Source organism: Tasmannia lanceolata, unplaced genomic scaffold (genome assembly GCF_043159265.1).
Source record: "Tasmannia lanceolata isolate RefF3 unplaced genomic scaffold, GAP_Taslan_0.1 ptg000003l, whole genome shotgun sequence".
In the NCBI taxonomy this organism is placed as follows: Eukaryota; Viridiplantae; Streptophyta; class Magnoliopsida; order Canellales; family Winteraceae; genus Tasmannia; species Tasmannia lanceolata.
In genome coordinates, this window is record NW_027518680.1 from 2,998,733 (window position 1) to 3,015,001 (window position 16,269).

Genomic DNA, 16,269 nt, shown 5'->3' on the forward strand with positions numbered 1-16,269 from the left:
AGTACATCACATGATTTCTCACACGCAAAAAGTAAAGATGGGTTTTCAGCGAAATTGCCTACCTATCAAATCCCTAGGAATAAAGAAAGAAAGGTGATAGTGAGGTATGAGCGTACGAATAAAGTACATGTTGTAGTTTGGGCCGTTTCTTAGGGGGCAAAAGTCAGTGTGGTGGTGCCCAAAACCCGATAAAGATGGCCCACTCACTCTCTCTCTCTCTCTCTCTCTCTTCAGATCTCCTCTTTCTCTTTTTAACCGTCTTTTCGCTTTGATTTCTCTGTTTCTCTACTTGTTTGGTTTTTGGTGAGTGTTTTGATGTTTTTGTGATTAGAAGAAGATGGAGGATAAGGCTGAAGTTTTGGAGGCAGTACTGAAGGAGGCTGTGGATTTGGTACTTAGATCTAGGACTGTTTTTTCTTTGCTTTGTTTTCTTGGTAATGTTGGTTTTTGGATGATGGGTTTTATTTATTTTTTTCCCTGGTTTTGTTTGTGATTGTGCAGGAAAATATTCCTATAGAAGAGGTTTTTGAGAATTTGAGATGCAGCAAAGAGGGTTTAACTTCAGATGCTGCTCAGGAGAGGTTGGCCATCTTTGGCCACAACAAGCTCGAAGAAAAGAAGGTTTTCTTTTCTTTTCTTTTCTTTTTGCTTCTTTCTTCTGTTTTTCTTGTAATCTGATTTTTTTTTTTTGCCGTTTTTCTTTGATTTTATTTGCTGGGTTTTGTTTATCTTTGTTTGAATGTTTCAGGAAAGCAAATTCTTGAAATTTTTGGGGTTTATGTGGAACCCATTGTCTTGGGTTATGGAAGCTGCAGCAATCATGGCTATTGCGCTTGCAAATGGAGGGGTGAGTGAGTGGATTTTCACTGTTTTTTAGGGTTTTTTTTTTTGGCTGAGTCTGTGATGTTTTGTTCCCTTTTTTGTGTAATTTTTTTTCTTATAGGGTAAAACTCCAGACTGGCAAGATTTTGTTGGGATTATAACACTGCTTGTAATCAATTCGACGATTAGTTTCATTGAGGAAAATAATGCTGGGAATGCAGCTGCTGCTCTAATGGCTCATCTCGCTCCCAAAGCTAAGGTAGTAGATGATCCTATCTCTGTTTCTTGCCCCTTTACCATTTTTTATTTTTGTTGTATGTTGTTGGATCTAACCAGACAGGCAATTTGGGTTTTTTGTTTCTGCTTTCTGACTTTGATAGTGGATTGTAACATAATTGGAATTCACATAGTTGTTAAAAAGATTTTTTTTTTTCCTGCTTTGCTGATCAGTCAGACTCTTTGCAAAGATGAAATTAGATGTTTAGGAGAAATTTTAAAGAACAATTCAAATTTGTTTTCACACCCTCTCTGTAGGTAAATTGTATCTGATAAAGACGATATTTTTCCTAGATTACGATCGTTTTGTATCTTGCGGGGTATGGGAGACTAAATTGGCCTTGTTATTTTAACACAAAACATAGGTACTAAGGGACGGAAAGTGGAACGAGGAAGATGCTGCTGTTCTTGTCCCTGGGGACATAATCAGTATCAAACTCGGTGACATCATAGCTGCAGATGCGCGTCTCCTTGATGGAGATCCTTTAAAGATCGATCAGGTAAATTATTGCTTCCATTTTCATCATCTAGTACTTACTACATGCCGAAATGAGTTAAGCCTCCTTTCATTTGTGACCATAGCTTTAAATTTCAGCCGAAATCTGAAATTTCAGCCGAAATATTTCGGTTTCGGTCAAACAGAAGCCGAAAGTACATTGAATAGGAAAAGGACAGGACTTCGTCAAAATTTCACTTTTAACCGTTATTTAATAAATTTCCACCTAAATTTAAAGATTTCCACTGAAATTACCGATTTCCAGTGAAATTTTATACATTTTGGTGGAAATTTTTTAAAAAATGAATTTTTTTGTCAAGGTTTTACATGATTTCAGCCGAAATTTCCACTGATGTGGCTAAAACCGACATTTAAATCCTAGTTCTGTGACTATATGTTTTCTTTGCAGTCTGCCCTTACGGGAGAGTCCCTTCCAGTGACCAAAGGCCCTGGAGATGGTGTTTATTCTGGTTCTACATGTAAACAAGGAGAGATCGAAGCAGTGGTCATTGCCACTGGTGTGCATACATTTTTTGGAAAGGCTGCACATCTTGTTGACTCCACTAACCAAGTTGGTCACTTCCAAAAGGCAAGGATTTCAATCTCTCCATTTGGGACAAAATCACTTTCTTTCCTTCCATTTTTATTTACATTTGGTTTGTGTTTCATTGAATAGGTCTTGACTGCTATTGGGAACTTCTGCATATGTTCAATTGCCGTGGGGATGATAATAGAGATTATTGTCATGTACCCAATTCAAGACCGAAAATACCGTCCTGGTATTGACAATCTTCTAGTGCTTCTCATTGGAGGAATTCCCATTGCCATGCCCACAGTTCTTTCGGTGACTATGGCAATCGGTTCTCATCGCCTATCTCAGCAGGTTTTCCGAGTGGATTTTCTCAGAACATTATTTATTGATTGTAGCTTGAGGCATACCAAATTTCAAGTGCTTGGTAATTGATGCAGGGGGCTATCACAAAAAGAATGACAGCTATTGAGGAAATGGCTGGCATGGACGTTCTCTGCAGTGACAAGACAGGAACACTAACATTGAACAAGCTCACTGTTGACAAAAACCTAATTGAGGTCAGATGGGGAATGCCTACATGTATTTTTTCCCCAATTGAGGATGAAATACGGATGCTTATTCTAATGTCCTATTTAGGTTTTTGCAAAAGGAGTAGATGGAGATACTGTCGTTCTGATGGCTGCTAGAGCCTCTCGAATTGAAAACCAAGATGCCATTGACACCGCTATTGTTGGGATGCTAGCTGACCCAAAGGAGGTAAAATGCTTCCGTAGGAATTCGCTCTTATTTGTGTATGTCTCTTTGATTCCTTTATTAATGAGACTATCTTTTCATGCTATTCCACCAAAAGGCACGTGCTGGTATTCAAGAAATTCACTTTCTTCCATTTAACCCAACCGATAAGCGAACAGCTCTAACTTATATTGACAGAGAAGGAAAAATGCTTCGCGTCAGCAAGGGTGCACCGGAGCAGGTATTGCTATTAATGCCTTTTTTGTTTTATTTATTTATTTTTTAATGGTCCTTTTTTTGTTTTATTTGTTTAGACTTGAGAGCAATTTTGATTGTCTATGGCTTGATGTTTGCTTATCCTGCTTTGTCATTGGTCTCCCAGATTCTTAATCTCGCACACAATAAGTTGGATATAGAGCGCAGAGTTCATGCTGTGATTGACAAGTTCGCGGTGCGAGGGCTTCGGTCACTTGCTGTAGCATACCAGGTACAACTATTACCTTGCTCTCACATCCTGATTATAATTCCTTTGGGACTATTTTCTAGTGGGGTGCTGCTAGTGGATCTTGTTTGCTATGTTTTTTTTAAACTCTGCATTTGATATTATGCAGGAGGTTCCAGAGGGAAGGAAAGAGAGTCCAGGAGGACCATGGCAGTTCATTGGTCTCATGCCTCTCTTCGATCCTCCTCGCCATGACAGTGCAGAAACAATCAGGAGGGCACTAAACCTTGGTGTTAATGTTAAAATGATCACAGGTGTGGTTTTTCTGTATGAAATCATCATTTTTTTTACTTTTTTGCACTTGGTAGCTGTTATTTGATTCTTGCATACTCGGTAAAGTTACGTTCACAAGAATTCTAGAATAAAAATAGAAAATCATATAGTACCTTATAGGATCGATTAATTGAATGTGTATGTATACAAAATGATACTTACTTTTCATTTTCTTGCCCAGATTTTGTTGCACAATAGACTGTTACTCAGACTAATATAATCTCAGGAACTGCTTGGAAAATTATGTTTTTGCATTGTAGGATGCAAGCCAACCAATTGAAAACTGCCATATATGATCTTCGCTTGAATCAAATACTTTATGTCTCTAGATGTTCACATGTTGTGCTCCTAGGTGCTCACAGTGTGTTTTACACACAGATTGTTTTGGACAGGCTTTGTAATGAATTAAAGAGATTGCTAATATTTTGGAAATGTTGAACATAAAATTGGGTATGTCTGTGTTCTCATATGAGTACATATAGCAATGTGTATTATAGCAGTATATTTGTTATGCATGCATTATTTACATACATATTTATGCCTCTTGTATATATATTTATACATGTAGAAAGTGGGGTTAGCTGAGGGGCGTTGGTGTTGGCACTCACATTATTAGGTACTTCCGACAGGATTGTTATCTTTTTCAAGAGCCCTTAAGGCCTATTTCAGTAAGAAGAAGAGGGGAGACGAACATCTAGGTCCTAAAGAGGACCGTATTGCTAATGTCATCGTGACATCTGTGTAGCACCTGCTGATGTCAGCACTCTGCAAGTAGGGTCCATCTGGTCAGAATGCTGCTACACTTTCAGCATTCATCCATTTTCCTATGCTATATTTGATTTATTTATTTGTTTCAGTTTTTTCTGCAATCATTTGGCCTGGTTTTAATATTTTTTTCAGCACTCATCAACAACTCTGTCAGCCGATCGGTACAATTGATGGAAAGACATCACTTTTCCATATATATATATATATATATAATATGATATGATCCAAAACTACCTCTGAGGCATCAGAGAACCTCCAAGGAAAACCTTGTCCTTGACACGTCTAATGAATCATGTTCTAAGAATAGAGCAAGTTGATCGTGGAATGGGATCATAGACGCAATGTTGCTGAAGAATACTCCAACGGATTCTCATGTGACTATGTCAGGATTGACTGCATGTAGGCAATGCTACATAGTGTTACAACCGTTTGAATGGCTAACACGGACGACTTGACCATGGTTCATACCCAATATGTGCCTATGTAGGATCACACTTCTTAAATCATGAAAAATTATGAAGGATCACACGTCTTTCTAAAGAAACACTCTTTAGATCTTCTATGGAATCACATCATAAATCTATATGGCATCCCATCTTTAAGAGTTCCAAGCATCAAAATAGGAAGAGTGGGTAAGCTTCACGGCCATAGTGTTCTAATTCTAATTGATTCCATCATTGAAAAATAATGTACAAAGAACCCTCTTTTAAGAGATGATGGATGATGGTAACTATCTGGGTGCTCTCCTTTAATGAGAGTTGGATCATAGTTTCAAAACTCCCCTGCGGCAGCGGCATCATGGACTCCCTAGTGTCTACTCCTTTTTTACCTTAGCCGCATTCTTGTCCGAGTCTGTGTTTTGCCATATAAAATTCAATCAAAACCAAGCTTTTAAATTTCGGGTTTCGGTCGGTCAAAATGGGTTGAAATCGAAACGTTACTTTATTTCGATCGAAATTTTGCTTATCCCGTAGGACGAAATTTAAGGGATGTCACCCAAAAATCTAGATTCTTGATAATTATTTAATATTATCCCGAAATTTCGGAAATTCCGGGCGAAATTATGTAGGAGATAAAATAGGTGTTAGACAATTCCGTTAGATTTCGTCTGAAATTTTGAAATTTCGGTTTCGATGAGTACCGAAACACATTCCGAAACCGAAATTTAAAACCTTGATCAAAACTCCTTTGATTCTCCCGAGTTATGATCACATCAAATGAGTACTCGACCGTGTCGTGCCGAGCCAACTAGGATTTGCTCTTGTCGTGTTTTGACCCGCATCTGCGTTTTAAAACACTGAGTTGGATGCATGTAAAGAGTAGAGAGATGAGTATAACTACCTGGGTGCTCTCCTTTAATGAGAGTTGGACACATGGCAAGAGAAGAAGATAGATGAGTATAACTACCCTAGGGCTGGCAATTTCACCCGTAAAAACGGAGATCCGCCCGCCCTGCTCGGGGTGGGGATTCCCCACTTTGTGCGGGGATGGGGACGGGGATTTTAAAAATTCCCCGGTACGGGGGCGTGGCGTGGCGAGGCGAGGATGGCTCTGGGCCCACCCTGCCCGGATTCAATACATTGCTTTATACCATTATTAATACATAATTGCATTGTCAAAAAAAAATTATAGTTTTAAAATTCCAAATCTGCCATTTGGCCCTTTGTCTTTTAGTCTGCGGGGCGGGATGTGGATCAGATATTCTTCGCGGTGCGGGGACGGGGATTCCCTTCCATCCCCGTAGCGGGGACAGGGCGGGGAATGCAACATCCGGCTCTGCCCCATCCCGTTGCCAGCCCTAAACTACCCGGGTGCTCTTTTTTAATGAGAGTTGGACACATGACACTCTTATCACATTACAACACGTAATTACAAAGTTACTTAGACACAATAAAATTAAAATATAAAAAGAAAATACACAGGATAAAATAAAATAAAATAATGTCACTTAAACTACACACTACAAACATATGAGACACTTCTGATGAGTCCCACTGCCATATTGAGCTCCCTTTATGTTATTCACTAAGGTTATTCCCCATCTTTCTTCCCCCACTTGATAATCACTCGATTCCGTTGAGTCGAGGATCTGATCCATCACCGTCGTTGCCTTGAGAGCTCATTTCCCTAAGGGTGCAACTTGGGTCGTTTTTTGGAACGGGTTGAGCTTTTATCTTAAAATCGGGTAGGGTTCGGTTTGAATCCTATTCATTTTTTAGCAAAAGCTCAACCCGACCCGACCAAGTTGCACCCATTTCCTTTTAAGCGCACTATGAGGGGATACAACAATTTAAGCACACAATATGATTGGATATACAACGCACCCTCCATATCGTGTTTCCCCTATATGCATTGGTATATAATAATATTTAAATCCATATGCAAGGGAGGCTCATTTCATTGTTTACATGTTCTTTCATTGTTTCTCTCAGATCTGCGTATTCAAACTTGTCAGAATTATTATTATTATTATTTTTTTATTTTTTTATTTACTTTTTTCAGGGGACCAGCTGGCAATAGGAAAAGAAACTGGCCGTCGTTTGGGAATGGGCACCAACATGTACCCCTCTTCTGCATTGCTAGGCCAGACCAAGGATGAGTCTATTGCCGCTTTGCCAATTGATGAACTGATAGAGAAAGCAGATGGTTTTGCTGGTGTTTTCCCTGGTATGGTCCTCATAGAAAATGGAAATTTTGTTATTTCCATTGGGTGATGGAACAAACTTTTCTGTTCCCTTTGCTTACGTTTATCTGCTCTTGTTTCTCTCTGTTCAGAACACAAATATGAGATTGTAAAACGTTTGCAAGCAAGGAAGCATATATGTGGAATGACTGGTGATGGAGTCAACGATGCTCCTGCTCTTAAGAAGGCTGACATTGGGATAGCTGTTGCGGATGCAACAGATGCAGCTCGAAGTGCTTCTGACATTGTTCTGACAGAACCTGGCCTGAGTGTCATCATTAGTGCTGTACTGACCAGTCGTGCAATTTTTCAGCGGATGAAAAACTATACAGTATGTGGTCCTCTTGTTTATTGAGCAACATGATTTCCTATTGAAAATTAGTTTTTTTTTTCTCGTGTCATTGTGTCAATAGGTTGATTACTTTTTTAATGATATAGGTTGATTACTTATATTTTTTAATGGTATCGTTTGATTACTTGTGTTTGCATTCAATAGTCTGATTACTTTGTTTTTGTTCAATAGTTTGATTACTTTGTTTCTGTTTCATAATTGATGTATCGGCTGTTATTGATAATGTGGATCTACATTTTGCAGATTTATGCAGTGTCCATTACCATCCGTATTGTGGTAAGTTATCCGGTTGTCATATTATAGGCTTCATAATGTACATGGCCTTACGGCCACACCTGCACCTCTGGTGTAATGTTTTAGCCTAACTAAGTTTCTAACAATCGGTTGGGTCTTTCACAAATTGCCACTAGTTCGTCATGGAAAGGAATAGTGGGTTACATGCAAAAAACCATGGATTTTTTTGCATAAAACAACACTTCACAAGCAATTGTCATTTGAACCCTATAACAAGCATAGGGTTCAGTTTTGGGAAATGGTATCAGCACAGCCATGTTTTAATAATTGCACTAACCCTTCTTGTCTTTTATTATCTAAAGAACTGTCAAAGGTTATTACAGTTGCCAAAAAGATCTCACAAGCCAATTACAAAAGAAAGACAAGCTGCGTTTGTGCAATTATTAAAACATAGTTGCGCTGATATCACGTCCCTTAGTTTTTTGATCTTGTGGCTTAATTTAAATCCTTAGTTTTTCGATCTTGTGGCTTAATTTAAATCAAAACTAGTTGGTTTTGTTTTGTATTGCAAAGAGTGTTGCACGGTTACAGGACACTAAATTCAGTTGCTTATGCTTCCACTTTGGATTTAACTGTAACAGCTTGGTTTTATGCTGCTGGCACTCATATGGGAGTTTGATTTTCCACCCTTTATGGTGCTTATCATTGCCATACTGAATGATGGTTTGTACTTCTCTCCCAAGATGCATTTGTAATCTTGCTTATTTCTATTTTAGGTTTTCATTTTTACTATTGGACTAGTATATAGCAATGGTTTGACCCCAAACTCTTTTTACTCTTTGAACTTCTTTGAGTGACTTCTTCAATTGACCGCCTCCTGTAACCTGATCAGGTACCATAATGACGATTTCAAAGGATAGGGTGAAACCATCTCCTCTGCCAGACAGCTGGAAGCTGTCAGAGATCTTTGCAACTGGCATCATTCTTGGAAGTTACTTGGCAATGATGACTGTCATTTTCTTCTGGGCAGCCTACAAAACTGATTTCTTCCCGGTAAGAAGACTTCCTTAACTGAAGAAATAAGTGATAAGAATATAAGTCAGTAGCACCACCTCATTTTGTGCTTTTTGACATGTTTACAACTATTGAGCTTGGAAGAGATACTGTTAGGACAGATGAAAACTTTTTTTTTTTTTTTTTTAAATAAATTTACTTGTGGAACAAAAGTTTCTTGAGATATGGGTATGGCACATATCTTCAATGTCCAAAAAACAAAAAATTTTGGGGCCGTTTGGATACACGGATTGTAGAATCTTCGATTTCCTCAAAATCCTAGATGGGAGACGAGAGAAGAAGGAGACCGTCCGTTTCGCTTCTCTTTAGAATCTTGGAATTTAAGTAAGAAATCCAGGTTTTAGAAATCTCTCTCCCATCCTGAGATTTTTAAAACCTGGAAACATGGGATGATCTCCTACTCTCTTGTTGATGGAAAGAAGGGCAAGAAATCAAAAAATGACGTCTGGTCTCCTTCTCCTCTCGTCTCCCATGTACGATTTTGAGGAAATCCAAGATTCTGAAATCCGCGTATCCAAACGGCCCGTTTGAGTTTGTTCTTGTCATACTTGCATGTGCATACGCATGTGCGCGCGCGCACACACATGTTACTGCCATACGGATATACATTGGTGATCATTGTTTAACTCATCAGTAAACTAAAACACAATTTGTTTAGGAAGGAATATATTGCTAGACTAAACAAAAACACAATATCTCAAACTTTTTCTGTAAAAAAAATGTGGAAGGATCTCGCATCTTCTGCGAGAGAAAAAAGGATATGGTATAAGCAGTATGAAATAAGCCTTATCTGAATTGTCCAAAATATGAAAAAAAGGAAAAAAGGTAAATGAATTAGGAGCATCCAAGGTGTATGCCCTTTCCTTATCCAAGATCCCTTTCCGATGCTCGCATATTCCAGGCTTTTGAAGGATCCCAGTATTATCGTATACTAAGCTTATCCATTATTACCGAGTTTTTACTTTGTTAGAGTAACGCTTAGTTTCCTTTGTTGTTTGAGAAATTGCCAGCGGATTTTCAAGGTTGAAAGCCTCCAGAAGCATGATCAAGATGACTTCAGAAAGCTTGCTTCTGCAATATACCTGCAAGTGAGTATAGTCAGTCAAGCTCTCATATTTGTCACACGATCAAGGAGTTGGTCCTTTGTCGAGCGCCCTGGATTCTTACTTGTTATAGCTTTCGTGATCGCTCAGCTGGTGGGTCCTATCCTTTTCTTATTCCTTGCACAATTTCAATGCTCGCTTTCTACTTCTAGGACAAGGGCCTTAATATTCTTAAGTTGTTGCACACGTGCAGATTGCTACATTAATTGCAGTGTATGCAAGCTGGAGTTTTGCTGCAATTGAAGGGATTGGCTGGGGTTGGGCTGGCATTGTTTGGCTATACAATATCATCTTCTACTTTCCACTTGATTTCATCAAGTTTATGATTCGCTATGCCCTGAGCGGGAGGGCCTGGGACCTTGTTATCGAGCAGAGGGTATGCGTGTGTTTGTTACCACATTGTGTCTCATACGTCAGGGCAACTCTTGCTGATTGTACTGGGTTTCTTGTATCTTGCAGATTGCGTTCACGAGGCAGAAGGATTTTGGAAAGGAAGCAAGGGAGCTTAAGTGGGCACACGCTCAAAGAACTTTGCATGGTCTGGCTCCTCCTGACTCGAAAATGTTCAGTGAGAGGACTAATTTTACAGATCTAAACCAGATAGCTGAAGAAGCTAAACGGCGAGCGGAGATTGCAAGGTAAGCCACTTCGTTCTTTACAGCCATATTAGTTTTGACAGGAGAATAAATCAAGCACGTATATTATTAGGCCATCTATTTCTATTTCTTTACCAAGGATTTTGAAGGTTTTTCGTATTTGGTTTGATCTTTTCCATTTTATGTAGTTATTCTCAAAGGACTCAAATTATTTTTTTAGGGAAATTGATGGTGTGAAACACCCAGGCAGTAAATCATGCTATGTATGAATCTTATCACGGTTGCATAAAGGTTGGCTAGCAACAGTAATTGGGACCCACTTGCTTGATTGCTCAACTGGCAGTCGTATCAAATGGGCCCCACTTTTCATCACCATTGGATCCCAGTTTTTGAGGATTCATCCTTAGGAAGAGTTTCCGTATGGGTATTTCATACTGGGTCATTTCCCTTCTTCAGAACCAACTTAGCCTCCATTGAATGCATAGAAAATAAAATCAAGGATAACCTCATTTCTGTTACCTGGATTGCAGACTTAGAGAACTACACACACTGAAAGGGCACGTGGAGTCGGTGGTGCGATTGAAGGGTATAGACATAGACACCATCCAACAAGCCTACACTGTCTGAGAATAGTTATGAGGAGGAGCTGAAGGTGGAAGGTTGGGAATCCATGCAATCAGAACCTTAAATTCATCACCTATTTATTATGTGAACAATGAGTAGGAGCTGATGAGAGAGTGAGTAACAGGCTTTGCATGTAAAACCCATCACTTCTCGTATACACCATATTATATAGTCATAGTCCTCCCATTTACTAGTATTATTTTTATTAATCATCTTTTGTTTGCTTTTATGGTAGGGTATTGTTCTGTTCTCTATTTATAATTTTTGAATTACCTGGGGAAGCATCACTGTAAATATTGCGTGTGTGCATGTGGTTTGGTTTCTCATAGTGTTGGTCGTTGTTTTCATCTTCTTCTGTTAGTTCCTTTTTTTCTTTTTCTTGTGGGCTCCTTGTTTTGATAATGGCGCCCTTTTCCTTATTGGTATACATTACCTTGCAGTATGGAAAGAATTATAGGTTGCTCTTGAGTAGCTTAATGGCTTTAGTCAATGTATGATATGCTACCTAACTGTGAGGCATCATGGTCAGCTGTAGTACTTGAATTTGAGACATCAGAGTCTAGCATGGTACCCAATTTAAATAAGTAAATGACTTAGCATTTGAGAAAGCACTTAGGGCCCATTTGGATGCCCAGAACATTTTGATTTGGATTTCTCACATTTGCAGCCCTTTTTGCATTGTAATTTAGATCAGATCAAATTCTTGGATTTCTAATTCAGCAGCTGACAGTGAAATAAATCAGATTTCTAAATTTGCTGTGGATATAAGAATAAGAAATTGGAAATCCACAAATGTGGCAGTTTCCTTCATCCTCTCTGCTCCTCAACCTCTCCTCGACTAGGAAGTAAACCCCCCGCAACCCCCCCCCTTCTCCACATGAGCTCAATTCCAAATCCAAATACAAAATGGAAGGTATCCAAACGGGTCTTTAACTGCTTGCTAATATCAGTATGGTGTGTATAAACCTTCAGGGGCCGTTTGGATATCAATATTTTAAAATCTTGGATTTCCCCAAAATCCATGATGGGAGACGCGAGAAGGAGACCGTCCCGTGTTTTCTGATTTCTCACCCCTCTTTACGTCTTCTGATTTCTCACTCCTCTTTACGTCGAGCAAGAGAGTAGGAGATCGTCTCGTGTTTCTAGGTTTTAGAAATCTCAGGATGGGAGATGGGCGAGAGATTTTCAAAACCTGGATTTCTTACTTAAAATCCAAGATAGTGGATTGCAAAATCCAGAATTTTACACCGCTTTCAAACAAAAACCTGGATTCTAAAATCCAAGAATCCAAACGGCCTCTTGTGAGTATTTTCATTTATCTCCAACTAATCATCAAGACATTAGCATAGGCTAATATAATGCAAAAAATGGTGTCTTTTTTAAAATTGAAATAGATACCAAATTTATTAAGATCTTTTTAAAAGATTATAAGTGCGCTTCGGATGGTAAAGATCTTCCCATTTACAATGAGTTGCTAGATGCTTCTAATTTGGCTAGGAGGCAATCAGCCAAATCGTTGGCGTGCCAAAGAGAAAACACCAGGCAAACATGGATCTTTAACCTCATTCATGAGACTGGCAAGTCTCCAAGGCCCAACGATGTAGCTTGGTATGCTTATTGATAGGATTATTGTTGAATTATGAGGGCATGATTATGCAATGTTCCTGATATTAAGCATAAAAGAAAAATAAATGATGAGGACAATTTTTTCTTGTGATTTTTTTTTTGTGTGTGTTTCATTTATATAAATCAAGATATATGGGTAGCATCTCTTATTCTTTCGTAAAAAGGAAAGAATAAGAGAGTTTATGACCAACTATAAGGAAAATCATAGGATGACCTAAAGTAAGACCAATGGAAGAACCCAACAATGAGAATGTGCCATGTATGCAAAAACCCATTTGTTCCGTTGTGATGTTGTGACCAATGGAAGACCTAAATTGATTATTTTCCTGAACTTAAGGGTTGCTTTCATCAGTTGTGATGTTGTGGCGAGAACCCATTTGTTCCGTCCCTCCTCGGTCTCGCTAGCATTACTAGTATAGACACAAGTGTGCCATTAGGATTCATAAATTGATGACTGGTTGACCAAAGTGCGAGAACCGATGGTCCATGGTAAATTGTGGTCGTGAGCTAACAATGACCAACTGTGAGTAGACATGTCATAACCATGATGGTGATTGTTCGTATATTTGGCAAATGAGGAGGAACCCAGCTGCATTGCTTGACCCGCATGTGAGGACTAATGGTCCATGATTAATTTTAGTCATGGGCTGATCATGGTTGACCCGGTTGACCCGCTCGATAGCCCTCGGAGGATACTTGATCATATATCTGGCGAAACAGTAGAGACCCTAATGTATCGGTATGGATCCTAAACGAATGCCGGGAGCTGACCTACGTGCGAGGACCCATGACATAACCTTATGAGGGGGCTTGATCATATCTTTAGTGAAGGGGTAGTCGTAAATGAATGATGGGGTTTGTGTTCAACCCTATGAAGTTGGGGTAGTCGATAAGGTGGACCCGTGTTACAACCCTATGAAGTTGCTTGATCATATATCCAGCACAAGAGTAGCGATTCGATGCATTAATATGGATCATAAATAAATGATGGGGGTTGACCCGCGGGCGAAAAAAAGAAGAAGATGTTCTATAGTTAGCTATGGTCATGGGTTAACCATGAACAATATAGTGGACCCACGTCATAATCCTATACGGGTGCTCGATAATCGTAAATGAATTAATGAATTGATGATGATCGTAAATGAATTAAGAGGTCAATCCCTATGCAGACCGATAGCCCATGGTCAGCAAGATGAACCCAATCAGTATGCTTAATCACATCACTAGCAAAGCGATGGAGCCTTAGATGCATTGACGATGACTATAAATGAATAACAAGGGTTGAGCAATGTGCGAGGACCAATTATCCATCGTTAATTGTAGCTACAAGTTAACCATAATCGACGGACCGTCCTCATGGGATTCCTATCTCATCAAGATGCTAGCCTGCTTTATCAAGAGGACGATTTGGAAAAAAGCTCTATACGATCTTCCTGATAAAGCAAGAACTTACCATGCTAAGGGATGCGTAAAGTTAGCAAATTCTGGCTACGGAAGCACAATTTACCTACTAAATTTTCGTATAAAAATATTTGGAAAATAGAAGTTGAAAAACCAAGCTTAAAATTACTATCAACCAAGCAAAATAGAAAAAAAAAAAAAAAAAAACCCAACTAAAATCTTGACTAAATATCCAATTGAGCTTACACTTAGGAAATGAGCGTACATAAGGCGGGTTTTTTCCTCTAAGCTAATTCGAACCACTGGTACATAAGGAGGGTTATCCACTTTAATTTCAAAAAATCATGCTTAGAAAACAAAATTTGAGATGAAAATTTAAAATTTAAAACTAGATATGAACTGTAAGAAAAAGGGAAAAAGGAAATTATAGGATTCATATGCACATCACGAACAGTCAACTTTATTGGAACCTCCCACATGGCTTCTCTATCTGATTCCCTATATGGCAAATATGGCTTCTCCATCTAATTCCCTATATGGCAAAAGTTTTCTTTTCATTGATATTGAGATAAAAAAAGTCATGGGGTCAGAGTTTGAACTGCAGAAATAAGAGAAGAGGGTGGTAGTATGGTTCTTTTTCACACCCTTTGTTTGCAAAAGTGAAAAGCAATAATTAGACATTTGTAATGTGCTCTGCTCTGCAAACTTAGGGAGCTCTTTCAAGCAAGTTTTTATGAGTTCTTGTGGGGTAGGAGGGTGGGATAAGGTTATTTTTGCCAATGCTATGAGAGAAGGAAATCGCACAGTTTGGGAAATCAGGTGTTTTGGTTTTTTCCCTTTTGTTTTCTCTTTAGCCCAATTCAAAGGAAAAAATTTATTATGATGTTTCAGTCATTTATGAGGTGCCCTTTGATTCATTTTACTTCTTTCAATTGCACACAACTTGTAAGAATAAGCAAAAAGGAGAGATAGAAAAGTGAAATTAATTAATAGAACAGAAGAAAACTCATAACAAAGTCCTATATCTTTTGTCTTCCAAAAAAACCAAAAAAAAAGAAGCAAAAAGGGAATTTGGCATTTTTGCATATGAATAATACAAGACCAATTGTACAGAAATCCAGGGTGTCTTTGGTTGGGCAAAAGCCTGGATGGGTTAGGGGTTTTGCTTGGCATTTGGGTGCCATGTCAGCAAAACCCTTGTTTGGTTTCTAATATATCATTGATATTCCGGGAGATTATTAAGGATGTCTCTTAGTTAATCATTGCATGTCTGTTGATGTGTCACTCTTGTCCGTTCGCCATAAAATCCAAGCCAAAATCCACATCTTGGAATGCTTTTATTTCTTTCTCTCTCTTCTCTTTCTCTTTATATTGGTAATGACACTTCATACCACTGCTCTATGAGGTTGGCAACCAAACACTGCTTACCATTGTTCAACGAGGTAAGTTCCGGTCAAATCCAATGCTTGTCTTCTCTCTATTGACTACTTACATCACTAATCTACAAGGCCAATAATCATTATTGGGTACTTAATAACTCTGTCAATGCCATCAAAGTGTTACATTTTTGTGGAAAACCTGAAGAAGGCATACCAATGGTTTGTATTTTATCGAAAATGCATTCCGACGGGTTGTACCAGTTCAAAGCACCTTAGATAGTAATCCTATTATATGTTTCAAGTAAAATTTCTTTTATTAATAAACAAAATAGTAGGACATGGCAAATATTTGGCAAATAATTACTTACAGATATTATTAACTTGGGTTGAAGAACAAAGTTGAGACCGTTGGTTTTCTATTAAAGTAAAGAGATTATAAACTTATCCAATATCAACTCTCACCACACACACATATATACACTGGGATTTGGGCATTTAGAGGCAAGGGCTAACTAGTGAGGGGCCGCGTTTGGAACGAGTAGAGACAAAGAGATGGTGCGACCCATCAGAGGAGTCATGTGAAAGAATTTCTTTAGGTCGAGGAGAGGATATGGTTGCAGTTTTACTTTTATTAAAAGGGAAATCATAGGGATAAGGATGAATGTCATTTTCCAAAGAAATCTTGTGTCAAATTCACCACCCCTGAATAAGTATTCTATGAAAATAAGCAACTAAAACCTTGTAAAATACATTTTCAAGAAATACTTCAACGAAAGCGAATGGGTTTGGTAGCGCA

The 16,269-nt window shown here is 38.6% G+C and overlaps 1 protein-coding gene across 1 annotated transcript; it reads left to right on the forward strand.

Annotated features, from left to right (window-relative positions):
• The first annotated feature begins 194 nt into the window (after window positions 1–194).
• Window positions 195–11,294, forward strand: LOC143847822 (plasma membrane ATPase 1). The gene is made up of 21 exons (XM_077356605.1): window positions 195–391; window positions 502–621; window positions 749–847; window positions 944–1,081; window positions 1,464–1,598; window positions 2,004–2,183; window positions 2,271–2,477; window positions 2,564–2,683; window positions 2,763–2,882; window positions 2,977–3,099; window positions 3,241–3,345; window positions 3,470–3,614; window positions 6,904–7,068; window positions 7,177–7,415; window positions 7,680–7,712; window positions 8,312–8,393; window positions 8,563–8,723; window positions 9,755–9,940; window positions 10,041–10,223; window positions 10,307–10,485; window positions 10,974–11,294. The coding sequence occupies exons 1-21, from the start codon at window positions 338–340 to the stop codon at window positions 11,068–11,070; spliced, it is 2,871 nt and encodes a 956-aa protein (XP_077212720.1). The 5' UTR covers window positions 195–337; the 3' UTR covers window positions 11,071–11,294.
• Window positions 11,295–16,269: the final 4,975 nt, after the last annotated feature.

Coding starts and splice junctions, on each gene's coding strand:
- LOC143847822 (XM_077356605.1), top strand. CDS start 338: ATGGAGGATAAGGCTGAAGTTTTGGAGGCAGTACTGAAGGAGGCTGTG. Junction 2,684..2,762: donor TTGACAAAAACCTAATTGAG/GTCAGATGGGGA, acceptor TGTCCTATTTAG/GTTTTTGCAAAAGGAGTAGA. Junction 3,346..3,469: donor CACTTGCTGTAGCATACCAG/GTACAACTATTA, acceptor GATATTATGCAG/GAGGTTCCAGAGGGAAGGAA.